General features: G+C 48.4%; 1 protein-coding gene across 1 annotated transcript; it reads left to right on the top strand.

Moving 5' to 3' along the window:
- Nucleotides 1–1,698: 1,698 nt before the first annotated feature.
- Nucleotides 1,699–24,717, top strand: LOC116566404 (DNA dC->dU-editing enzyme APOBEC-3G-like). The gene is made up of 3 exons (XM_032300669.1): nucleotides 1,699–1,710; nucleotides 2,232–2,239; nucleotides 23,257–24,717. The coding sequence occupies exon 3, from the start codon at nucleotides 23,458–23,460 to the stop codon at nucleotides 24,397–24,399; it is 942 nt and encodes a 313-aa protein (XP_032156560.1). The 5' UTR covers nucleotides 1,699–1,710; nucleotides 2,232–2,239; nucleotides 23,257–23,457; the 3' UTR covers nucleotides 24,400–24,717.
- The last annotated feature ends 724 nt before the right edge of the window (nucleotides 24,718–25,441 follow it).

The following is a 25,441-nucleotide window of genomic DNA, read 5'->3' as shown; positions in this document are numbered from 1 at the left end:
TGGGTGAGCCACTCCGCCTCTCTGCGCTCGTTCTCCCCTCCCGTAATTTGAGATAATAATAGCACCTCCTTCCTCGGGTTGGCATTAGCATTAAATGAGTGAATATAAGTCAGCGCCTAGAACAATGCCTGCCCCTTAGAGTGTGCTCAGTAAGTGTCAAGGGTGACTATTCTTACTTTCTTTCACCCTTCTTTTTAGGGCGATCATGGGGATAGGGTAATATGCAAAGGCACTTTGTATGTGGAAGGCAATTACACAAATGTCAGGGCTTGGTGTGACTCATATAAATAAGAGCATTCAGTTTGGATAGCAGAGGTGGGTGGGGGATGAGAGGAGAACCATCTACCCAGCACTCAGTGCCAAGTGCCAGCTCAGTGGGGTGGTGGTGAGGACACCAGCAGCAAGGAGGCAGGGGGAGGCCGCTGGTCTGCCCTGAACCCAGGCCCCTTCTGGGAAGACCGAACCAAAGGGAAGAGCCTGAACACAGGCCACCTGGCATGTTCCTTTCCCTCTATGGGCCTCAGTCTCCCCATCTGCAGAATGGGTGACAAGGGATTAGCTAATCTTAAAGCCTCCCTGCCTCCATCCCAGTTCTGATTTTCTGTGACTTGGATAAGAAAACATGCAAAAATAAAAGTGAGAAACAGACCCATGGTGTGGCAAAGATTGATTGCAAAAGACGTGCCGAGTCCTTCCCTGCTCTCCATAATCACACCATTTGCAAAGGGACTTGACAGCTTCTCTCTCAAGAGGTGGAGTCTGTTTCCCCAGCTCTGGCTGTCCTGGTGGTCTGCTTTGGCCACTACAAAGTGGAGGAGGTGGCAGTGTGCTGGTTTCAAGCCTAGGCCTCAAGAGGACTTGCAGCTTCCTCTCTCTCTCTCTCTCTCTCTCTCCCTCTCTCTCTCCTTCTCTCTCTCTCTCTCTCTGTCTGTCTCAGACCTTTACCACTGTCATGCCATCAATTCCAGGCTAGCCTGCTAGAGGATGACAGACATGTGGCCCATTCACTTCCATCACCTGAGCAATAGCCAGCCAATTGTCAGACACGTGAATGAAACCATTTTAGACCATCCAGCCCCCACTTCACCTGCCAGCTGTTGGCAGACACCTGAGCAAGACAAGCTGAGATCAGCTGCGCCTGGTCCAGATCCCCAGAACCGCCCACTCAACCTGCAGACTGGTGAGAGGAAATAACTATGTATTGCTGCGAGAGGTCATGTGGTTGTTTGTTACACAGTGCTCTTGAGTCAATCGCTAACACATACACGTGGTCAGTAGCTGGGGAAAGATGTGGCTTTTTGCCAGAGTGGGACCTTGGCTGGGGAGAGTCTGTTGCTTTCCTTGAGGGAGCAAGGGATGGTGGGTTTAGCACACTGGTTAAACGGAGGTTATGTTCTGGGTGGAAACTGCCTGGCTTCGGATCTCAGCTTTTCCACTTTCTAGCTGTGTGGTTTTTTCAAGTTACTTAACAGACGGCTTCTGTTTTCTCCAAGATCTAGATAATCATAGCACCCACCTTTGGAATTGTGTGGATTGAGTTAATACTTGTAAAGAATTTAGTAAAGCTATGACTAAATGATCAGATAAATGTGAGACTCAGTCATGGTTCTGCCACTCACTGGGGGTGTGGCTGTGGGTCCTTCCCCAGCTGCTGTGTCCTGGTTTGCACCCTGGAGATCCTAGTGGCATCTTCCTGGTCAATGAGGCTGTGTGCTAAAGGGCTTGACCCAGTGCCTGCCTGGGGGATGCTCAGGGAAACTCAGCTTGGGAGAGGAGCCTTCCCTGGCAGATTCTCCTTTTCCCTGCTCTAGCTCAGACTACCTGCTTCTGGTGACATGGAATCTTAGAATAGAATGTCTCAAGACTGGTTTGAGTTCAACTTCCTCATATTAAAGATGGAAAAACTGAGGCCCCCAATAGAACTTATTCAAGGTCACAGAGAGTCAGTGGCTGAAACCGACACATTCTGACCTCGAGCTTCGTGCTTCTGCATTCATGCTAGGATTGTTGTGCCCCAGCAAGGTACACGAGTGCTGGGCTTGGTCTTGGTGGCTCAAAAGAGCGGACCGAGCAAGACCCTCTGGCTGCACAGGCCAGATGGAAGGACGAGGTTCTCCCTGGGTGGTGAAAGCCTCTTAATGACCTTGTCCAGAACCCCATTCAGCGCTGGTGCTGGGGAGATCTTGTAGGGGGAGGGGCATCACCCTGACCATGGGCTCACTACCTAGTAGGGCCAGATGTCCTTTGTTTTTCTTTGAGATGGAGTCTTGCTCTGTCACCCAGGCTGGAGTGCAGTGTTGCAATCTCAGCTCGCTGCAACCTCTCCCTCCCTGGTTCAGAAGATTCTCGTGCCTCAGTCTCCCGAGTAGCTGGGACTACAGGCGTGCGCCACCACGCCTGGCTAATTTTTGTTTTTGGTTTTTTTTTTTTTTTAGTAGAGACCATGTTGGCCAGACTGGTCTCAAATTCCTGACCTCAAGTGATCCTTCTGCCTCGGCCTCCCAAAGCACTGGGATTACAAGCATAAGCCACTGTGCCTGGCCAAGGGTCAAATGTTTAGGTGACAGGTGACCCATGACATATACCTCACTATGAGGACAGAGAGCGAAGGATCAAGGTGATTCCCTCCGGGTGTCATGGGATAACTGAGACTCAGGATGGGTAGGGCCTTGTCCAGAATGACCAGTTGTGTAGAGGTGGAGCCAGGCCTAGACCCCAGGCTCCTGACCCCCAACCTGGGGCTTTCTGTTCAGTGTCCCCCCCCACAGCAGCTTGGGCTCTGGCCTTTTGGGTATAACAGAGAGAAGGCAAGAGCTGGGCAGCATGGAGCCTGTCCCACTGCAGGCTTCGGGCTGGTTCAGATGCCTCCCTGGGGCTGTCCTCCAGCCCCACCTCTGTCCCAGGTGATTACAAAGCTCTTGGGCGTGGCTTAGGCCAGGATACTCCTTCCTGGGCCTCTCAGGTCCCTGACCTCATTGTCTGTAGGGTCTGGTACAGATGTTGAGTCAGGAATTCCCCAGGTCCCAGCTTGCCTCAGTGAATGACCCTTTAGGTCTTAGCCCACCTCCAGGAGGAGGGAAGGGATTTTCCTGCCTCTGTCTGACGTTCTCTGGGCTGGCCCTGCAAGGCTGAAGATGCTGTGTGTGGGGGGTGTGTGTGTGTGTGTGCATGCGCGTGTGTGTGAATGCTGCTGTGTATGTGTGCACGTGTGTGTGTGCCTGCACAGTGTGAACTTGGTCTACTGGTGCACTATCTGGGCATTATTTCATGCATGCTGTATTTATGCTGTACACACTATGTCTACTGCACGTAGGCATGTGGGTGTGTTCATGTAGGTTCTCACTGTACCCTTTTTCTGCCTGGTGTGTGGGCCTCCTAGCCATGTGTTGTGTGCACAAGTCATGTGCGGTGTGTGTGCATGCACTGGTGGATAAGGGAAGCCTTGGAGCAGATGCCTGATGTGCTCAACCCTGAGTACTTCCTGCATATACTGAGTGCACTAAGTGTGAACTCTGTGTGTGTGCCCAGTGTGAATGCACGCGGTGATCAGCCCTCTGAGAACCAGGTTTGGCTCTGGAGGTGGGTTGGGGCTGGACTTCAAGGTTCAGTGTTGTGGCTTGACTCTGCTACCTTGACCCAGATCGTGGTTCAGTGGTACCTGATCTCACAGCTCAGACAGGCCCAGGGAGTGGGAATTGCCCTCAGGGAGCTGGAGGTGGTGGATCACCTTTGGTCAGGTCCTGCACTGGCCCTGGGTGCCGCTCAGAGACTCTTGGTGGAGACAAGAGAGGCAGGTCCTGGGGCCTCTCTTGACCAATCTGACCTTTGTTTCCCAAAGACCTAACAGCTGGCCTTGCTCTAGCCAGGGATGGGGAGCGGCCTGCACCTGGAGCCCAACCACTGCCCCATCTGCCTGGGCACCTTTAAAGGGTCCTGCAGCCCCAGATGAGGGGTCGGGGAGAGGATGATACTGTCTGAAGTTTGCATCCATCTCCCCAAGTGTCCTCCTGTAATCCAGGTGTAAGTGTCTGTGCACACTCAGCACAGTCTCCTCACCCCCATTCCAGGCTGCCATGGCAACGCAGAAGTTGGCTCACCATCTGCTGTCTGTGGGGACCTCAGTCAGGCCTTTGCCATGCTAGGGACCAGTGTGGGGAGGCACCTGACCTGCGGTGTTCCAGGGCAGGCATTGGCCACATCCGGCACCACTCAGCCCCGGAGAGTTTGGAGATGATACAGCCTGGAGTCCCTCTGGCTGCTGGAGAAGAGCAGACATTGAGAGAGCCTGCGATTCCGGGGCTAACCTCTCCTCAGAGCATCCTCTGAGGAAGGGGCTGGAGACTTATTCATAATAGAGTATAAATGACAACCCCTTCTGGGAGGGTGGTGGGTTGGAAGGGTGTAGAAACCTGGACTTTCAGAGAACTTAGAAGCTTAAATTGACACATTATCAACAGGGAAGATTTTGACATGAGAAACAGGTGCAGGGTATTACAAAATTTAAGGCTTAGTTGTTAGGTAGCCCTAGGTATGCAGTGGGCTACTGCAAATCTAATTTGCCCTTGGGTGTCTTGCTGAGGGTGGAGGAGGCACCCATGCCCCATCTGGCCTGGGTGTCTGAGGCCTCTGCCTCTGCTGGGAGGCTAAATTTTCCCTATTGGGTTCAGAGATTTTTCCCTACCCCCACTCCTGGCTCCTTTAAATTTGCTTTCTTTGGAAAAATGAAAGAAATGGATGTTCTGTGCTTACTGTGAAAAGCGCAGGGGAGAGGAGGAGGGATTCAATATTCCAGATGAGGCTGGGCAGGAGTGAGGTGAGATGGGAGGTGAGGGAATTTGGGAGAGATGAAGAAAGAAGGGAGGTCTGCAGGAAGGTGACACCAGTCGCAGGGGCGGTTGAATCCAGGATCTGTCACTTGAGGGCAGTGTGAGTGTGGGTGAGTGATGTCCCATCTCTGTGCCTTAGTTTCCTTACCTGGAAAATGGGTACAAGAACTTGCTTGTGAGGATTGGGAAGATGCATTTGGAGACCTGGCACAGTGAGAGCATGCAGCAGCTGCTTAGGAAATGACAGTTGCTTCCCTTTTGACGTGGGTTCTGTGTCAGACAGGGAGGTTTCTAGAGCTCACTCTGGGCTCTCACTCCTGGAAGGAGGAAGCTCTGGCATCTGAGCTGGCCACCTGCTGACCTGGGTTCCACAATCTGCCTGAGTGAGGAACAACCTCCCGCAGGCCCTGGGCAGGTCCCCTAGGCCTTCTCTTCACCAAGTGACAGGTCCACAGGCTGAGAGTAACCCACATAAATCGAGGTCGTTGTACTGAGTGGAGCCGGGATGCCGGAGTCCTCTGCCTCAGGGGCTCCCCATCCAATCCCAGGCCCAGGAACTGGGACAAACCCAGAGATAAACAGGGGAGTCATTTTCAAAGGCGGAGCCCACCTCCCCACCACGCCTGTAGGGTTCAGCGAGGCCCTAACAGCACCCAGCTTGGCTTGGTAGGGAAGATAAAGGATACAGATAGGTGGGGGAAGAGCAGAGCAGGGCAGGATATCAAACCCTCTGTACCAGTGAGCTCCTTCCTGTGAAATTTTAGCATCTGCAAATTTATTTCTGCGAGCAATTTACCTTTTCTGCAAGCAAGAGAAATCTGTTCTTGTTTATGAGTCACTGCTTTATGGGGAAAATTAGAAAAAGAGGCATCTGCAGCTTGGAAATAAGACAGGGAGGTGAACTTTGGTGGCAGGGCCAGTAAAAATGAGCCCTGGAATAAAGTCTAATGTAGTCTCACTCCTATTCAGCCAGAGGCGATTTATTTTGTTGGCTGGAGGTACAAGGCTTTATTAATATCCACACAGCATCCTTTTTTGATAAAGCAAACATTTTCTAAGTAAATAAACTTCGAAGCTTAAAATTGAAAGCTCCACTTGACACAATAGAATAAACTGGAAAATATGCTGTCTGTAGAAAGCTGTTAGAAAATGTTAAGCCAAGAATGGTCTGGGAAGGGATTTAGTATTAGATTCACAGCTGGGGGCTGGGGAGCGGTAGTTGGATCCTGTCTTTGGGAGTATTGCCATCATTCTGTGCTCTGCCAGGGAAACTGCTACTGGGAGGTAACCTGGGCATCTTTCCAGGGCTGTCATCCCTCTCAATGGGCACCTCGGTGAGGCATGTCAGGCCACACTACCTGGTGTTGTAGAGTGTACCAGTTGTCCCCTAATAGTCACAGCCCTCCAGCTCAAGACTACATTTCCCAGTCTCCCTTGCAGCTAGTCTGATCATGTGACTGGGGTCCAGCCAATGGGATATGAGTGAAAGTGGCACATCGGACTTCGGGTTGTGCTCTTAAAAGAGAGTGTGTTTTGCCCTCCTCTTCCTCACTTCCTGCTGCTGGAGCAGACACCTTGGGCCCCAGGATGGAAGCCACACATGGCGGCTGGCAGAACTGCCCTGCCAGCCCTGAACCATGGACCTCTAGATTGTCATATGAGAGAGAAGTGAACTTTTATCTTGTTTAAGTCAATATATTTTGGGGTCTATTATTTTGTATCCTAATTTCTTCATGGGGCAAACACAAGATTTGACAACTGGCCTAAATCGTGTGACGCGTTACTTGTAGTTAATGTAGCCAGTGCCGTGATCAGTAGAGCACTGTGGTCAAAAGCCTGTTAGACCTGCCTTCAAATTCTTGTCCCTTCAGTCAGTAGATGTGTGATTTTGGACAAATTATTAATCTCACGGCAGTAGGGTGATTTGAATAAAAAAATGCCTTTTGGCTGAGCACAGTGGCTCATGCCTGTAATCCTAGCACTTTGGGAGGCTAAGATGGGCAGATCACTTGAGGTCAGGAGTTCGAGACAAGCCTGGTCAACATGGTGAAACCCTGACTCTACTAAACATACAAAAATCAGCTGGGCATGATGGCATGCTCCTGTAGTCTTAGCTACTCAGGAGGCTGAGGCAGGAGAGTTGCTTGAACCTAGGAATTAGAGGTTGCAGTGAACTGAGACTGTGCCACTGCACTCCAGCCTGGGTGACAGAGTGAGATTCAGTTTCAAAAAAAAAAAAAAAAAAAAAGAAGAAGAAAAGAAAAAAGAAATGTCTTTCACGTGGCTACCCAGTGTCCACTGCATATGTAATTGAAACAGAAGTTTCATGGAATAAAACAGCCATATTACCTGCAGTATAGCCTGATAGTTTGTATTTCCATGCTTCTCAAAGTGGGGTCCTGGAACCAGCAGCAGCAACGTCACCTGAGAACTTGTTAGAAACATAATTTCTTGGTCCCTATCCCAGACTTTTTGAATTAGAAACTCTGGTGTAGGGATTACCAATCTGTTTTAAGAAGACTTCTGGGTGATTCTGAAGCAGCTGAAGTTTGATAACCACTGTTTTACTCTAATTTTAAAAAATGCAAATTTTAAAAATGCTGGTTATCACCTAATAAGTTGACCTTATAACCAACTAATATGAGCCATGACTCATGCAGATGTAACTGATGCCTGTTTATCTGTTTTCTGGGCATTTATAGCTTCTTCTTCAACGTCTCAAATTTTCCCTAGGGAAACTACTCTTAGTCCATGGCAACAGGGACGGGTCAAACCTTAGGCCCTGTCAACTGAAGCAGTGATTGGTTCACGGATGAGCATGTGATCCTTGTCATCCAGTGACATGCAATCCTGAGACTTTTGCTGGAACTACCAAGAAGGAGAAGCTCTTTCTCCTAGGGTTGCTGAATTGCAGGAGGAAAGCCTGGGGCTGCCCATGGTGCTGTTGCCAGCCCTCCGGAGGAGGCTCCCTGAGGCAGCAAGCATCTCAGAGGAGGGGCGTTGAGGGATGCAGCAGAGAGTGCAGATGTTTTTGGCATCCTGCATTAGCTCCTTGTGCCTGAGCTCAGGCACAGCTGCAGTGGATAGTCCTGTGCACACTGGCAGGATCCATCCCAAGAGTTTCCTGAGCTGAGGAGCCTGCTAGCCTGAGCATGGACGCAGCTCTGAAGTCCAGGGAAATTAATTCCCTTGGGATCACCCTCGACCAGTGCAGTGGGGTGCCGGTGGGTACGTGCCCCAGGCTCCCGTTCTTCAGAAGGACACTTCTGGAAGGCAGTGTGTTTATCTCAATCTCCTCCCACCTTCGTTCCTGCAATCACCTCTCAAATAAAACACCTGCAACCATCCCCCTGCCTCAGGCCCTGCTCTCACAGAAACCCAGATTGAGACAGAAGGATGCCTGTTGACATCTGATGGATCCAACCATGCCTGAAAGAAGCTCTACTCCTGGACTTTCCAGGTCAGTGAGTCCACCAAAATCTACCCCCTTCTTTCTTGCAATGTGTATTAGTTATTTATTACTGTGTAACAAATTATCCCCAAACTGAATGGCTTTACACAACAGCATCTGTTATCTCACAGTTTCTGCAGGTGAGAATCCAGGTGTGGCTTAGCTGGGTCGTCTGGACTGGGTTCCCCCATGAGATTGCAGTGAAGGGTCCAGCTGAGGTTGCATTGTCTCAAGGTTTGCCTGGGAAAGGATCTGCTTCCATGGTCCCTTCTGTTGGCAGAATTCAGTTCCTTGTGGGGTGTTGGATTGAGGTCCTCAACTTTTTGCTCTCTGCTGGCCAAAAGCCACCCTCAGTTCCTTGCCACATGGGTCTCCAAATAGGGCAGCTCACACCATGGTAGTGGCTTCCACCAGAGCAGGCAGGGAGGGAACAAAAGAGGGCTGGTGAGCAATTAGGAAGCCAGGAGCTTTAGGGGCCCAATGTTTAAATGGCATCTCAACATGTTTCTTGTATTCTAGTCCTTAGAAACAAGTCTCTAGGTCCAGTACACACTGATGGGGAGACCAGTACACAAGGTCATGGATACCAGGAGGTGAGGACCGTCGGTCGCCTAAGACAGGCTGTAAGGATCATGAACCCAGAATGGCCAGGAGCGTAAGAACCGAAGCCTGGATGCCCAAATCGGCCTTGACCTTATCCCAAGGTAAGGAGAACTGACAGGCATCTTAGGGACCTTGCAGGGGTGAGGAGCCTGCAAAGGTCTTGGTGGGCAGGAGGTGGGAAGGTGTTGGAAATAGAGCGGTCGGTTCCCCCTTATTACCTAGGGAAGCTCTGTAGAAGATCGTTGCTGTTCTCATTACGGAGGGACCATTCTTTGTGATTGGTTTTCACTGTGCTGTTGCCGTGCAAACTAACCTTTATTTAATGTTTATTTTTTTGTCCAACTCTGGACTAAGAGCTTCACCTACCTGATCTCATTTAATCCTCCCTTTCTGAGGTCAGACCTGGGGGCCACTGTCAAGATGAGGAAGCTTAGGTGCAGAGAGGTTGAGTAATTTGCCTGAGAACACACAGCTATTAAATGATGTCACTGCAATTCATCAGACAGTGAGTCCTTATCTGCCGGGAAATCAAAACCATCTCAGCTCAGTGAATGTGAAGTATTCAGGGAGGCTTGAACATGATCATTCACTCACAGTCTTAATCCACCTACTCCTTTCACACAAAGCCTTAAGTTCCTCACCCTAAAATTTTCTTGGTACTGAATTTTCATCATCGCCAACATTTATAAACCTCCTTTGGAGAAAGCATATTCTTTTTTTTTTTTTTTTTTTTGAGACAGAGTCTCACTCTGTTGCCCAGACTGGAGTGCTGTGGCATAATCTCTGTTCACTGCAACTTCTGCCTCCCGGGTTCAAGTAATTCTCCTGCCTCAGCCTTCTTAGTAGCTGGGACTACAGGCGCTGGCCACCATGTCTGGCTAATTTTTGTATTTTTAGTAGAGATGGGGTTTCACCATGTTGGTCAGGCTGGTCTCGAACTCCTGACCCTCAAATGATCCACCCACCTTGGTCTCCCAAAGTGCTGGGATTACAGGCGTGAACCACTGTGCCGGGCCAACACATTCTTTTTCCTCCAAAATATTCACCCATGCATTCAGACCCACATTTGGCACATGATTTGAGGTGGTAACTGACTTCCTGCAGGGCCCCAGGATGGACTCTCATTGGCTCCCCTTGGGTCATGTGCCCACTCTGGAACCAGTCATGGTAGCCTAAGGGATTTGGTGCTCGGGCTGGCCAGATCTTTAGGGATCATGGCATTCCATTCCCTCATTTTCCAGTTGGAGGAATTGAAGACTAGAGAAGAGAGACTGGCTCAAGGTTGTACAGCCTTGATGGGCCCAGGTCAGACTCAAGCAGTAAGGTGTGGCTGTCCCTCAGCCTGCAGGTTCCTCCCAAGCTGGGGTGTGTCTGATTTATTGATGTATTATGCACTAGAGAAATCTATCTGAAACCCCTCCCGCCTCGAAGGGGACTGAGTGTGAATCTATGGAAGTTACAGATAGTTTTTGCCCAAGTGAGACCCTGGAGTCTCATCCTGCAGCAAGCTAATAGCTATTCCATGAAAAAACGGAAGGTTCCATGAGGAAATAAGTTTGTGAAACACTGGACAAAGTGAACTGGTTTCTCTGCAGTACAATTTATCAGGATTCTTTATGGGCTCAGTGCAATGAACCCTCCGAAAGGAAGACACAGTATGTCGCGTTTCCCAAGCTTGTTTGACCATAGAATCCTTTTTGTTAAACGTAATTTTTGAAGGATTAATGTTCAGGGAAACCCACTTTGGAAGGCAGGGTGGTCGGAGAAGGCTTCCTGGAGGAGGTGGCACCTCAGCTACGTTCAAGGATGGGGGACTAGGAGAAACAAATGAGACCAAAGAAGGCATCCCATAGGCATCACTGGGGGAAGCATTAACTGTTTTAAAGTTGAGGTCCTCAACTTTATAGCACATATAAGTGCAAAGACTTACATAGGTCAGGATCCCATTGGATACAAACCTCAGAAAGGCAGCTCAGACTGACTTAGGCAAAAAGGGGAATTTATTGTTCCATGTAACTGATTTCAGGCATGGCTGGATCCAGGTGCTTGAGTCATACCCTCAGTATTGGCTTTGCCCTCAAGCATGCTGTCTTCTGAGGCACCCCCGCGACCATCTCCAGGCTCACATGCTGCCAGTTAGCAACCTCTGCCAGAAGAGAAATGCTTTTGTATGACAGTTTCAACCAAGAACCCCAGAGTGGGTGCTCACTGTCTTAACTTGGGTCATGTGCCCACCTTGGTACCAATTATTGCAGCCTAGGGGATTTGGTGCTCTGACTGGCCAGAGCCTTAGGCATCATTGCATCCCATGCTCTCATTTGACAGGTGGAGAAACTGGAACCCAGAGGGGAAGAGAGAGTTGCTCAACATCACACAGCAAGTGAGTGGCACAGTGAGGACAGGAACGTCCGGTTCTAGAGCTCTTGCTGCTGCAGGTGGTGCCCGGGGGCCAGTTAGACCAGCGTGGGCCGAGCAGAACACCCACTGGTGTCTTTGAGTTGGGAATCGTGGCGGAGCTCTGCCTAGAGGAACTCTGTGGGAGATGAGGCTGGAAAGGACGAAAGTTCCCTGACTTTAAAGGACCCGACCGGCTGCAGAACAGCCCCCTGACTGAGTTGGCTCTGAACACTTGCAGGCTTGGCTGTGGTCAGGGAAGACAAAGGGAGCAGGCCAGAGGCAGAGAAGGGGACTGGCGCCCTGGCTGCCCGTGGGGATGGGTGTGGCAGGGAAGCATACAAGGAAAGATCCGTCACGTAGGGGCTTGTGTTGAGTCTGGGGTGTCCAGCCAATTCTTCCTTCTTGCTGAGTTTCTACATCCAAGTGGTTCCTAGACCTCTTGATGCTACCTTCTGATTGTGTAGAAACCACCCGCTTCTCTCTGGTTCAACTGACCCCATCCTAATCCCAGCCACTGTCCTCCCGTGCCCATGCCTGGCTGCTGGCAGCGGGGTTTCAAATGCTGTCTGCACTTGCATTCTTGCTCTCTGACCTCAGCCTATAGCAACCTGGGTGCTCTTTTTTTTTTTTTTTTTTTTTTTTTGAGACAGACTCTCACTCTGTCCCTGGAGCGTTGGAGATTGAGCGTAGTGGCTCAATCTTGGCTCACTGACATGGCTGCCTCCTGGGTTCAAGTGATCCTCCTGCCTCAGCCTCCCGAGTAGCTGGGATTACAGGCATGCGCCACCACGCCTGGCTACTTTTTTTTTTTTTTTTTTTTGTATTTTTAGTAGAGATGTGATTTCACCATTTTGGCCAGGCTGATCTCAAACTCCTGACCTCAGGTGATCCACTCACCTCAGCTTTCCAGAGTTCTGGGATTACAGGTGTGAGCCATTGCGGCTGGCCTGGGTGCTCTTTTAGAAACCCAAATCAGCTGTCCTCACTAAAATGTTCAATGGCTCTCCATTGCCTTCAAGATAAAATCCAAACTGTGGCTGCTCAGCACCTCCCTACGGACAGTCTCCACACCACACTCCAGGCACATGGGTTTCCCCTTTCAGATCCTTCTTACCTCTGAGCCTTTGCACATGCTGTTCCATCTGCCTGGAACTCTTCTTTTCCCTCTTCACCTGGCTAAATCCTGATATTCCTTCAAATTTTAACTCAGTGTCCCTTCCTGTCCTTTAAGAAATCTTTTCTCGTACCTTCCCTAAGACTGGATTGGGTCACCTGCTACCTGACAGCACTACCTACCTCCCTGGGAGTTGAGGAAATGAGGAAGCTGAGATGCAGAGAAGGAAGGGACCCTTCCAAAGTCACATGGCTAGTAAATGGCAGCGGTGGATTAAATTCAGCTCAACAAATGTGTATGGAGCATTTACTATGGGCCAGGCTCTGTACCAGACCCTGTGGTTACAATGACAAATCAGACCAAGTACCCCGCCCCAGAGGAGCGCTGAGACTGGCAGAGGAGACAGACTGGAAAAAGGGGCAAGGACAGGACCTAATCTCAGTGCATTAGTCTGTTTTTACACTGCTATAAAGAAATGTCTGAGACGGAGTAATTTATAAAGAGAAGAGGTTCTGCAGGCTGTACAGAAAACATAGCAGCTTCTGGCTCTGGGGAGGCCTCAGGAAACTTACAGTTATGGTGGAAGGAGAAGGGGGAGCAGACACTTCTCATGGTTGGAGCAGGAGGAAGAGAGAGAGAGAGAGAGAGAAAGAGAGAGAGAGAGGAGAGAGGGGAGGTGCCACAATCTTTTAAATGACCAGATATCGTGAGAACTCTATCACAAAAGCAGCAGGACAGGGATGGTGCTACACCATTCATGAAGGACTCACCCCCAGGATCCATCACCTCCCACCAGGCTCTACCTTCAACATGGGGAATTACAACTGAACACGATATTTGGGTGGGGACACAGATGCCAACCGTATCACTCAGGGAGGCCGGGAAGGCTTCAGAAGGGGGTGAAGTCTGTGGTGAGACTTGGAGAAAAGACGTCCAAGCATGTGTGTGACAATTCATTTATGAATTGAATGAATGAATGAATATGCACATTTGCATCTTTGGGGATACAGATGTCAGGGGTGTGCGCATGTGTGGAAGTAGGTGTTTGAGTGAACTGTGTGCATGTGAGTGGCATTTTGCACACAAAAATATGCCGTGTGTACAGACATGCATGTAAACATGTGCACTGACGTTAGTATATGTATGCGAGTAGAAAAGTGGATTTGCATGGTATATCCAAGTATATAGAGGTAGTGGAATGAGACTGCCTATTCAACGTTGGCCTCTGTCACTTACACGTTTTGGGCAAGTTACCTCTTGGTCCGCTTCTTCATCAATAAAATAAGGAAAATGGTAGTATCCCCCTGTCTTAGGTTGGGTTGCTGGGAAGCACGGCCCAAGACAGGCATTCTTACCCAAGTGATTTATTGTGGGAGAAGCTGCAAGCTGGTGTGGGAAACAGGATAGAGCTGCAGGAGAAGCTCAAAGCTGAGATGTGAAGTCAGTCGGTGTCTAGTCTCAGCCTGATCCCATGGGGAGCCCTGAATCATAAATGGCTTCGCAGAGGTGGCCCGCCATAAGAGGAGGCCAGCCTCTGCCAGCCATTAGTTGGCTGAGATGTCCTCCCAGCCCTCACCTGGAGGAAGACGTATCTCCCAGGCATTTCCAGGGAAGGGGGCAGCTACACCCAGGCCTTTACGAGGCCACGCCCTTGCTGCTCTTGCTTCTCAAATGGGACCTCAGGGAGTGTAGTATTGGTCTCCCCTGGGAGCATGTTAGAAATGCAGAGTCACAGGCCCTCCCCCAGACCTGCTGATTCAGACCCTGTACTCTGGCACGATCCTCAGGCCCGGGCACTTTAACATTTGAGACGCCCTGTGTTAATCCACTCACGGGCTCGCTGTGAGGAGAAGGCACACAGGGCGCTCAGAGCAGCATCTGGCCCGCAGCGGGTGCTGTTATGCTTCTAGGGGTGTTGTGCGTGTTTGCTCACCCAGATACTTAATATGCAGAAATAAATGCGTGCAAGGAGGACCGGCTAGAACATGTAATGTAGGATCCATTACAAAATGAAAATGTGGGCTTCTTGTTCAAAAATTAGACAGCAGCGCCTTCAACCAAGCAGGGGCCCTTTCGAGCTGGAGGCCTTGGTGACCAGAGGCTTTCTTTTCTGCGGTGACTTGGCCCCTCCTTATGGCTTTACAGGTGAGAAAACCTGGGAGAAGGGTGCCAGCGCTGAGTGTCGGACTTGAGTCTCCCATCTCCCAGGGGCCCTGCCCCCATCCCACTAGGACATGCTCACTCCCTGACCCTGCACACCCACCTTGATGCTGACTTTGGGGAATCATTGAGAATTCGAAGCTGAGAAATGTTCTCTCGTATTGCACATTGCAAAGAGACATCTGAGCATATTCCCCCCATGAGTCGTGAGTATCCATTCCCAGGGAGCTCTGACTGCTCAGGAGAAGGGGTGTGAAATTTAATTTGCACTAATTATCCCGAAGTGAGAAGAGCGGGAAATGAGCTGGCTCTGCACATTCGGCCTCTTCCAGCGGCTCCCTGTTCCCCAGGTTGCAGTTTATTTATGTGAAAGTGGTGGGGGTGGGGTGGAGGTGCTGTTTCTATGGCAACTGCAGCTGCTGGGATTTTGGGGTGGCTTGGCAGGGAGGGAGGCGGGGAGGGCTGGGGCAGAGCTGGGCATGTGTGTCCTTGTGATTGTGGGGGCCATCTGGAAGCCCCGGCTGGCTGATGGGTGAGAAGACGCCAGAAAGAGAGGGAGAGAGTTCTTCCCAGCCCCTTTCAGCTGGGAGAGGGCTTTGGGCAGGAGGTGGGCTGTCCGAATCAGCAATTCCCTGGGACAGGGATGTCCTTCTCAGGCCCCCAGGGCTAGGCCAGCTGGAGGGCAGAAACCCAGGGTGGCAGCTGGCAGAGTGAGCACCAGAGGGGAGAGGGGACTCCAGGGCCCAGGACAAAGTGCCCGGCCTGCCTCCTCGAGCTCCCTTCCTCCTCCCTTCCTCAGCTCCACCTTTCTCTTCCCATCTCTTCTCTCTCCCCTTCCTCACCTCCTCCCTCCCGCAACCTTCCTTTCCTTTCCCCTTCCTTTCCTTTCCCCTTCCTGGCCCTCGCCACAGACTCTTCCTGCCACCACTAGAGGGCGCTGGGGTGCTATGGTCGCCCTGGGAGGGATTTAGCAGCCTAAGACCCTCCAAGGGCACCTCATGAGGTGCGGGTGGGCAGCGGGGAGGAGGCCCCCCAGCACTTGGGTCCTCCGCAGAGCGGGGCTGGTCCTAGCCTGTCTGGAGCCTGGGGCAGGTCTGGGCTGTCCCCAACGACTGAGGATGGATGGCACAGTGACCTTCAGGTTTGACGGGGAGGGTGCTTCTGTGGGGCCTGAATTTGCGCCCCAACCTTCCAGCTTGTATTCTCGTCTGTGAAAGGGGGCAACCGCACCCTGCTCAGAGGCTGCCGTGAGGACTGGATGGAATCACACGGGAACTGATCGTGATGCTCAGGGAGGGTTCCTTGGCCTTAGAGGTCATTCAGTCAGTCAACAAATGTTTATTGGGCACTTCCAATATGCTAGGGGCTCTGCTGGGCACTGGTGACGGCAGGGATCAAGGTGGAGCAGGGACCTTTCAACCTAACAGATGAAAATATTATATATAAGGGAAAACATTTGGAAATTAATCGCAAATTCTTGTTTTTGAGATGGGGTCTTGCCGTGTCACCCAGACTAGAGTGCAGTGGCATGATCACTGCTCACTGCAGCCTCAACCTCCCAGGCTCAAGCAATCCTCCCACCTCAGCCTCCCGAGTAGCTGAGAAGACAGGCTCACACCACCATGTCCAGCTAATTTTTATGTTTTGTAGAGATAGGGTCTCCCTGTGTTGCCTAGGCTGGTCTTGAACTCCTGGGCTCAAGCAGTCTTCCCACCTTGGCCTCCCAAAGTGCTGAGGTTATAGATGTGAACCACTTTGCCTAGCCTGTAAATTCTTAAGTAGTTGCAAATATGTGGACTGTGTTACAAAAGAGAAGTTCTGGGTACAGACCAGGGGATCTTCTGGGTCTGGTATCAAGCTGCAGCTGAAGGGTGAATAGGTTCCTTCTTTCCCACGAGAGAGGCAAGAGGGAAGGGCTTCCAGACTGAAGGAAGGGCAGATGCAAAGCCAGGGCAGGGGCAGGGAGAACAGGATGGATCCCAGGCCCCAGGGATTTGGTGGAGGGTTGGGAGAGAAGGAATGGAGTATGAGATCAAACTGCGGAGTGGACAGGGGCCGGGCTGCCTGGACGGAACTGGAGCAGGTGTGGTCCCGGGGCCATGGCACTGCAAAGTGGAAGGCCCAGCTGCCTTTTCATGACAGACGGAGGAGGCGTTTTCAAAGTGATGACAACGTTTCTGAACCGGAAAGTGGGTCTCTTCTTCCCCAACAGTCTTAGAGCATCTAAAAATAAAGCCGGCATCAAGAGAGCATCCCAGCAGTGCCATCACAACACAGGGCTCGAATGTGGACGGGAGGAGGGCCTTAGTGGACCCGGAGGCTGAGCTGGCCTCGCAGCATTGGTGGTGGGGGAGGATGGACGGTCAGGACCCTGGGTCTTTGGCCCTGCAGCTTAGGCTGTGGCCCGAGGCCTCTGTCTGCCCATCTGTGAAATGAGGGGGAGCTGGTCCTGACTGCCTCCCAGGGACCTCGTGAAAAGCCGCTCTGAGCTCCTTGCAGAGAAGAGGTGTGCTGGTGCCACCATCCAGGTTTGTGGGCTCCCCCATCAAGCTGGTCTTTCTGTAGCCATAGGCAGGAAGACAGAGGATTTTGGAGCTCCTACTGTGATGTAAGCCCTGTGCTGGGTGGGGTAGGGGTTCAGAAGCAAAAGCTGTGTTTTCAGCATCAGGGAGAGTTCTAGTGGAGACGCGAGATTCGTGCATGAAATAATGATGATTCTCGTAGAAAAAGAAAAGCCTGTAGGTCCCCTTCCTCCCTCCTTATCTCTGACTGTCTATCTCAGCATTTCCTGGGGCCCACTCCATTCCGGGTACTGTGTAAAGGAATCCACAGCCATCGACTTCCTTCATCCTTGCTACGTCTCTGAAAGGTGAGTGTTTTTTAAAAAAATATTTATTTCTCTTTATTTTTATAGAGACAGGGTGTTGCTGTGTTGGCCAGGCTGGTCTCAAATTCCCATCTCAGCCTCCCAAAGTGTTGGGATTGCAGGTGTGAGCCACCGGGCCCAGCCTGGAAAGTGAGTATTCTTGTCCCCCTTTTACAGATGAAAAAACTGAGATTCAGAAAAGTTGAGTGACTGTCCCAAGGTCATGTAATTACTAAATGTCAGATCTAGAATTAGGTAGACCCCAAGTCTGCCTATCTGAATTCAAACCTAATGATGTATACGCCCATGTCTGCCTTTCCCTGCGGTCATCGTGATATCTGCGTGATGTGGAAAGATAGCGGAAGAGGGAGAGGGAGAGGGATTCTAAGATTCTTTTAAAATGTCAAGATTTCGGGGGAAGTGAGGACCCAGGGGTCACTCTTTTTTTTTTTTTTTGAGATGGAGTCTCGCTCTGTTGCCCAGGCTGGAGTGCAGTGGCGCAATCTCGGCTCACTGCAACCTCTGCCTCCCGGGTTCAAGCGATTCTCCTGCCTCAGCCTCCTGAGTAGCTGGGATTACAGGTACGCGCCACCACGCCCAGGTAATTTTTGTATTTTTAGTAGAGAAGAGGTTTCACCATGTTGGCGAGGCTGGTCTCAGACTCCTGACCTCAAGCGATCCAACTGCCTCGGCCTCCCGAAGTGCTGGGATTACAGGCGTAAGCACCATGCCCGGCCACCAGTGGACACTCTTTAGTGCTAATCTGTAGCTTTTCTGGTGCTGTACTTGGGTGTCTAAGGAGAAAGTAATAAGGTGACATGTGTGAACACAAAGAGAATGGGGGCATCCAGGTTAAGGGTGTGGCATGAGCGGCAGAAGGGCACTGACACTATCGGGAGGGCGCAGGCAGGGAAGGCAGCAGGCAGACGCTTTGGCTGGAGAGCCGGCTCGGTGGTGAACTCACTCGCTGTGTGATCACCAGTGAGTCCTTTCTCTTCAAGGTTTTCAGCTCTCATCTGTGCAATAAGAATAGCAGACTAGGTGGTGGCTAAGGTCTCTTCCAGATTAAAAAGCCACTGCCGACTCTCACCTGGACTTTGATGTGGGGCAGCCCTAACTGGCCCCAGAGGCTCAAGGGTTGTCCTGAAGACCGGTTTTACACCTGGGTGGCCTCAAACGCAGAGAGGCAGTGACGACCGAAACGCTCTGGTGAGGTGGAGTGCTGCGGGGCTGGACCAGCCTGTTTTGAACCACTGCCTGCAGCTCCCATGGAGCGTGCAGAGTCATTTCTCCAAGTTAGGGCCTTCATTGTCTCATGATGAATTTGGGCTTCTCACCATGACTCACGTCCTGGAATGAGCTGAGCTCAGACATGGCTTCTATTGCTCAGAGAAGGGTCTCCCCTTTCCCAAGTTCCTTCCCTGCCTCCTTCTGTGTGCTGGAAAGCTCTGTAGTGAATAGAGTGCCGGACTGGGAGACAGCTAGACTTGGGATCTTACCCTGGCTCTTTTTAGCTTTGTGGCCCCAGGCAAGCTGCTAAACCTCCCTGAGACTCAGTTTCCTCATCTGTAGCATGGGGATAGACCCACCTGCCTCCCAGGGCCCTTGAGAGGATTACAGGAGGATGTCCGTGGAGGCGCCTGGTACACAGCAGGTGTTCACTGAAGGCACCCGGATTCTGGATCAGTTGACACTTTCCCCAGCAGGGGGCCGGTCGCCTCTAGACCACTGTGTACTGTGAATAATTCTCTTTTAAGACAGAGGCAGGCCTGGCGCGGTTGCTCACGCCTGTAATCCCAGCACTTTGGTAGGCCGAGGCGAGTGGATCACGAGGTCAAGAGATTGAGACAAGCCTGGTCAACATGGTGAAACCCCGTCTCTACTAAAAAGACAAAAATTAGCTGGGCATGGTGGCGGGCGCCTGTGGTCCCAGCTACTCGGGAGGCTGAGGCAAGGGAATTGCTTGAACCCAGGAGGTAGAGGTTGCGGTGAGCCGAGATCGCGCTGCTGCCCTCCAGCCTGGGTAAGAAGAGCGAAACTCCATCTCAAAAAAAAAAAAAAAAAAAAAAAAAGACAGAGGCCCAGATTTTCAAGGCATTGGGCAGGATCAGGCAAGATCTGTAGACTTGGGATAACCCCACAGCCCTACCTGTTTCCTCTCTTTGGGGCCAGAACCTGGCTGACCCTCGGTGGAAGGCACAAGCTTTCAACTCTGCAGGAGCAAATTTAAGGTACCTGACCAGCCACCCTCCTTACAGCCTCCAAGTTCAGCAGTGGGGGGGCTCAGTTTCTAAGACTAAAGGTTTTATGTATAAATCCAAAAGTTTTAATTTTTATCAAAAGTCACACCCACACACACACACAGAGTTTAAATAATCACACAGTTCTACAAGGTTTTTTTTAGATAAAATTAACTCACTTCCATTTCCCACACCGCAGAGAGGAAACCACTTTGACTTCTTTTAGCTGATTTATTTTGACATTTTATTCATGTTTCTAGATGGCATGCTTGTTTCACTACTTCTTGATTTTTTCTTTTTTTATTTGGTTAGCTAATTGACTTATTTTGTAACAGCTTTATTGAGATATAATTCACATACACAATTCACCCATTTAACAGGTACAATTCAGTGGTTGTTAGTATATCCGTGGAGTTATTTAACCATCACGACATCAATTTTAGAGCATTTTCATCACCTCAAAAAGAAAGCCTGTGCCCTTTATCTGATACCTTCTGCCTTTGGCCCCTGCTAATCTACTTTCTGTCTCTATGGATTTGCTTATTCTGGACGTTTAATATAAACCAGTCATATAGTACATGGTCTTTTGTGACTGGCTGCTTTCACTTAGCATAATTTTCTCAAGGTTTATCTAAGTTATAGCACACATTAGTTCTTCATTTCTTTTCATGGATGAATAATATTCCATCGTCTAGATATACCACTGTTTATCCATCCATCAGTTGATGGACGTTTGGGTTGTTTCTACTTTTTGGATAGTATAAATGATGCTGCTATGGAGATTTGGGTGCAAGTTTTTGTGTGGACATATACTTTTATTTCTCTTGGGTATGCTGGATTATAGAGTAACTTCATGCTTAACCTTTTGAGGAACTGCCAGGCCATTTTCTACAATGGCTGCACCATTTTACATTCCCACCAGCAATATATGAGGGTTCCAATTTCTCCACATTTTAACCCACAGCGGAGTTATTCTCTTTTTGTTTATAGCCAACCTAGCGAGCGTGAAATGGTATCTAATGTGACTTTGATTTGATGGCTAATGATGCTGATTATATTTTCATGTATTTTTAGCCATAGGTTTGTCTTCTTTGGAGAAATATCTATCAGATCTTTTGCCCATTTTTAATTTGGATTACTTGGCTTTTTATTGTGAGTTGTGAGAGTTCCTTCTATACACACGTTCCCTATCAGACATGGGATTTGCAAACATTTTCTCCCATTCTGTGGGTTTTCTTTTCACTGTTCAACTGTATCTTTTGAAGCACAAAGGTTTTAAATTTTGATGAAGTTCGACTTAGCTAATTTTTTTTCTTTTGTGGCTTGTGCTTTTTGGTGCTACATGCAAGAACCCATGGCCAAATCCAAGGTCATGAAGTTTTATCCCTCTGTTTTCTTCTAAGAGCTTCATAATTTTGGCACTTACATTTACATCTTTGATCCATTTTGAGTTGACTTTTGTGTACGGTGTAAGGTAAGGGTCAAACTTCATACATGAGGCTATCCAGTTACCCCGCATCGTTTGTTGATGAGACTGTTCTTTCTCCATTGAATGGAGAAAGAACATCCTTGGCATCCTTGTCAAAAATCAATTGACTGTAGTTGTATGGCTTTATTTCTGGACCCTGAATTCTATTCCATTGACCTATGTGTCTATCCTTACAGGTACAACTTTCTATACCTTTGTATTAAGTTTTAAAATTGGGAAATGCGATTTCTCCAATTTTGTTTTTCTTTTTCAAGACTGTTTTGACTATTTGGTGTTCTTTGCAATTATATATAAATTTTGGGATTGGAATTTTCATTTCTACAAAAAATACCATTAGGATTGCATTGATAGGCATTGCATTGAGTCTGTAGGTCGGTATGGAGAGTATATTTACATTAACAATATAAGTTTGATAATCCACAAACATAGGACATCTTTTGATTTATTTAGGTCCTTTTTTTTTTTTTTTTTTTTTTTTTTTTTTGAGACAGGGTCTCCCTTCGTTGCCCAGGCTGGAGTGCAGTGGTGCCATCACAGCTCACTGCAGCCTTGACTTCCCAGGCTCAAGTGATTCTCCTGCTTCAGCTTTCAGAGTAGCAGGGACTGCAGGCAGCCCCACTATGTTGGCCAAATTTTTGTATTTTTTACATAGAAATGAGATTTCCCCATGTTTCCCAGGCTGGTCCTGAACTCCTAGGCTCAAGCAATCCACCTGCCTTTGCCTCCCAAAGTGCTGGGATTACAGGTGTGTGTCACCATGCCTGGCCCATTTAGGTGTTATTTAGTATTTGTCAACAACATTTTGCACTTTTTAAAGTATAAGTTTTGTACTTCTTTAGTTAACCTTTTCCTAAATATTTTATTTTTTTTGATGCTGATGCCAGTGGAACTGTTTTCTTAATTTCATTTTCAAATTGTTGATTGCAAATGTAAAGAAATACAATTGATTTTTGTATACTGATTTTTTTTCATTTACTCTTGCTGAACTTGTTCATTAGTTTTGCACTACACACTGAAGTTTTAACAGTTTTTAATGGATTCTGATCCCTTAGGATTTTCTAGGTACATGATGATGTCATTCTTCAATAAATATATTTTACTTCTTCCTTTCTTTTTCTTGACTAATTTCCATGGCTAGAATATCCAATACAATGTTAAATCAAAGTGGTGAGCAGGATAGTCTTGTCTTGTCCCGGATCTTAGGGGAAAAGCATCCAGTATTTCACCACTGAGTATGTTAGCTGTGGGTTTTTCACATATGCCCATTATTAGATTGAGGGTGTTTTTAGCATGAAAGAATGTTGGATTTTGTCAAATTCTTTTTCTATGTTTATTGAGATAATAATGTCATTTAAAAAAATCGATCAGCTGGGTGTGGTGGTTCATGCCTGTAATCCCAGCACTTTGGGAGGCCGAGGCAGGCAGATCATGAGGTCAGGAGTTTGAGACCAGCCTGGCCAACATAAATTAGTTCTGGCCAGCACATATTAGTTCTTCATTCTTTCTGATGAGTGAAACTCCATCTCTGTTAAAAATACAAAAAGTTAACTGAGCGTGGTGGCACACACCCGTAATCCCAGCTGCTTGGGAGGCTGAGGCAGGAAAATTGCTCGAACCTGGGAGGTGGAGGTTGCAGTGAGCCAAGATTGTGCCATTGTACTCCAGCCTGGGTGACACAGCGAGACTCCATCTCAAAAAAAAAAAAAAATCTATCAATATGGCATGTTACATCAATTTATTTTCAGGTGTTAAACCAAATTTGCATTCCGGGGATAAATCCCATTTGGTCATGGTATATAATTCTTTGAATATGTTGCTAGATTTGGTTTGCTAGCATTTTGTTGAGGATTTTGCGTCTATGTTCATAAGATATATAGTTTTTTTGCAATATGTTTGCCGGGATTTGGTATGAGAGTAATACTGGGAATGTCTTTCTTTCTCCTTCCTTTTGGCAGGATAGTTTTTAGGATGCAGTATTATCGGTTGACAATTGTTATCTTTAAGTGCTTTGAATATGTTTATCCCGCTGCCTCTGGCCACCATTATTTCTAATAAGAAGTCAGTTGTTCAGACAAAGATCATGGTTGGGACTAGCTGGCCACAGATGAAGCCTCAGACCAGAAACACAGCGGTGCAAATGGATCCAGACACATTCTTCTACAACTTTTATAATAGACCCATCCTTTCTCATCGGAACACCGTCTGGCTGGGCTACGGAGTGAAAATGAAAACAAACAACGGCTCAAGGCCCCCTTTGGTTGCAAAGATCTTTTAAGGCCAGGTCTATTCGAAGCCTCAACACCACCCAGAGATGAGATTCCTCCATTGGTTCCGAAAGCGGAAGCCGCATAGTGACCAGGAGTACGAGGTCACCTGGTTTGTGTCCTGGAGCCCCTGCCCAGTGTGTGCCAGGAATGTGGCCGAGTTCCTGGCCGAGGACGGGAAGGTCACCCTGACCATCTTCGTGGCCCGCCTCTACTACTTCTGGGACCCACATTACCAGGAGAAGCTTCGCAGACTGTGTCAGAGAAGAGACAGTCCGCATGCCACCATGAAGATCATGAGTTATGGTGAATTTCAGCACTGTTGGGACAAGTTCGTGGACAACCAAAGATTGTACAAGCCTTGGAATAAGCCGCCTAAACATTACACATTACTGCGCATCACGTTGGGGGAAGTTCTCGGACGCCTGATGGATCCAGGCACATTCACTTACAACTTTACCAATGACCCTTCAGTCCTTGGACGGCACCAGACTTACCTGTGTTACGAGGTGGAGCACATGCACAGTGGCACCTGGATTTCGCTGCACCAGCATGGGGGCTTCATACTCAATGAGGCTTCAAATAATCCTGGTTTCCCTGAAGGCTGCCATGCAGAGCTGTGCCTCTTGGACCTGATTTCCTTTTGGAAGCTGGACCTGGCCCAGCGCTACAGGGTCACCTGCTTCATCTCCTGGAGCCCCTGCTTCAGCTGTGCTGAGAAGGTAGCTGAATTCCTTCAAGAGAACCCACACGTGAACCTGTGCATCTTTGTTGCCCGCATCTATGATTGTCAACAAGGTTATAAAAAGGGCCTGCACAGGCTGGAGAGAGCTGGGGCCCCAATTTCTGTGATGAAATACAGCAAGTTTAGGCACTGCTGGGACACCTTTGTGGATCACCAGGGACAGCCCTTCCAGCCCTGGGAGGGACTAGATGAGCACAGCCAAGCCCTGAGTGGGAGTCTGCAGGCCATTTTCCAGGGAAACTGATGGATGAGCCTCAGTCTCTGAGGAAGGCAGAGACCTGGGTTGAACAGCAGAATAAAAGATCTTTTTCCAAGAAATGCAATCAGGCTGTTCACCACCATCTTCAGCTGATCACAGATGCCAACAAAGCAATGCGCTCCTGACCAAGTAGATTATTTTAAAAATTAGAGTGAATTACTTTTAATCAAAAATTTATGTGCTATAGTGGTAAGATTGTGCTCAATACAGTCAGAAAAGTTTCAAACCTACTAATCCAGTGACAATTTGAATTGGTTTTATATGTAGAGGAATACAATGAAATACTAAATATTTTCACATATTTTTCCCTCTGTGATTCTATCATGACTTGCAAGTGTTTACATAAATATTAGCAATGTGGAAAAAAAAAAGAAGTCAATTGTTAATTTTATACTGCTCCCTTGTGAGTGATGATTCCTTTTTTTTTCTTGCTGCTTTTGACTTTTTTTTTCTTCTCTTTGGTTTTCAGAATTTTTACTACTTTGCATTAATTCTACTTGGAGTTTTTGAGTTTTATGTCTGTGCATTAAAGTTAAAAAAAATCAAATTCAGGAACTTTTTTGACATTATTTCTTTGAACTTTCCCGTGTCTTTCTTTGTTTCGTCTCTTTCTGTCACTCCCATTATGCACATGTTGATCACTTAATGGTGTTCCACATTTCTCTGAGACTCTGCCCGTTTTTTTTTTTTTTTTCAGTTTCTGTCCTTTAGATTGCATAATCTCTGTCGATCTATCTTTGAGTTTGCTAATTTTTATTTTTGCCAGTTCAAATCTAGTGTTGAGCCCTTTCAGTGAATTTTTCATTTCAGTTATTGTACTTTCAAGCTTCAGAATTTCTATTTCAGAAAAATAACTTCCGTCTCTTTATTTACACTCTCTATTTGATGAGGCATTATTACCATACCTTCCTTTACTCCTTTAAACATGGTTTTCTTTAGCACTTTGATTATAATTATTACTTTGATTTTTAAATTATTATTATACTTTAAGTTCTGGCATACATGTGCAGAACACGCAGGTTTGTTA

The sequence above is a fragment of the Sapajus apella genome, unplaced genomic scaffold (assembly GCF_009761245.1).
Source record: "Sapajus apella isolate SASKATOON/1434 unplaced genomic scaffold, GSC_monkey_1.0 scaffold43, whole genome shotgun sequence".
NCBI lineage: Eukaryota > Metazoa > Chordata > Mammalia > Primates > Cebidae > Sapajus > Sapajus apella.
The sequence above is the reverse complement of the archived record's forward strand: the minus strand, read 5'-3'. Positions and strand labels throughout refer to the sequence as shown.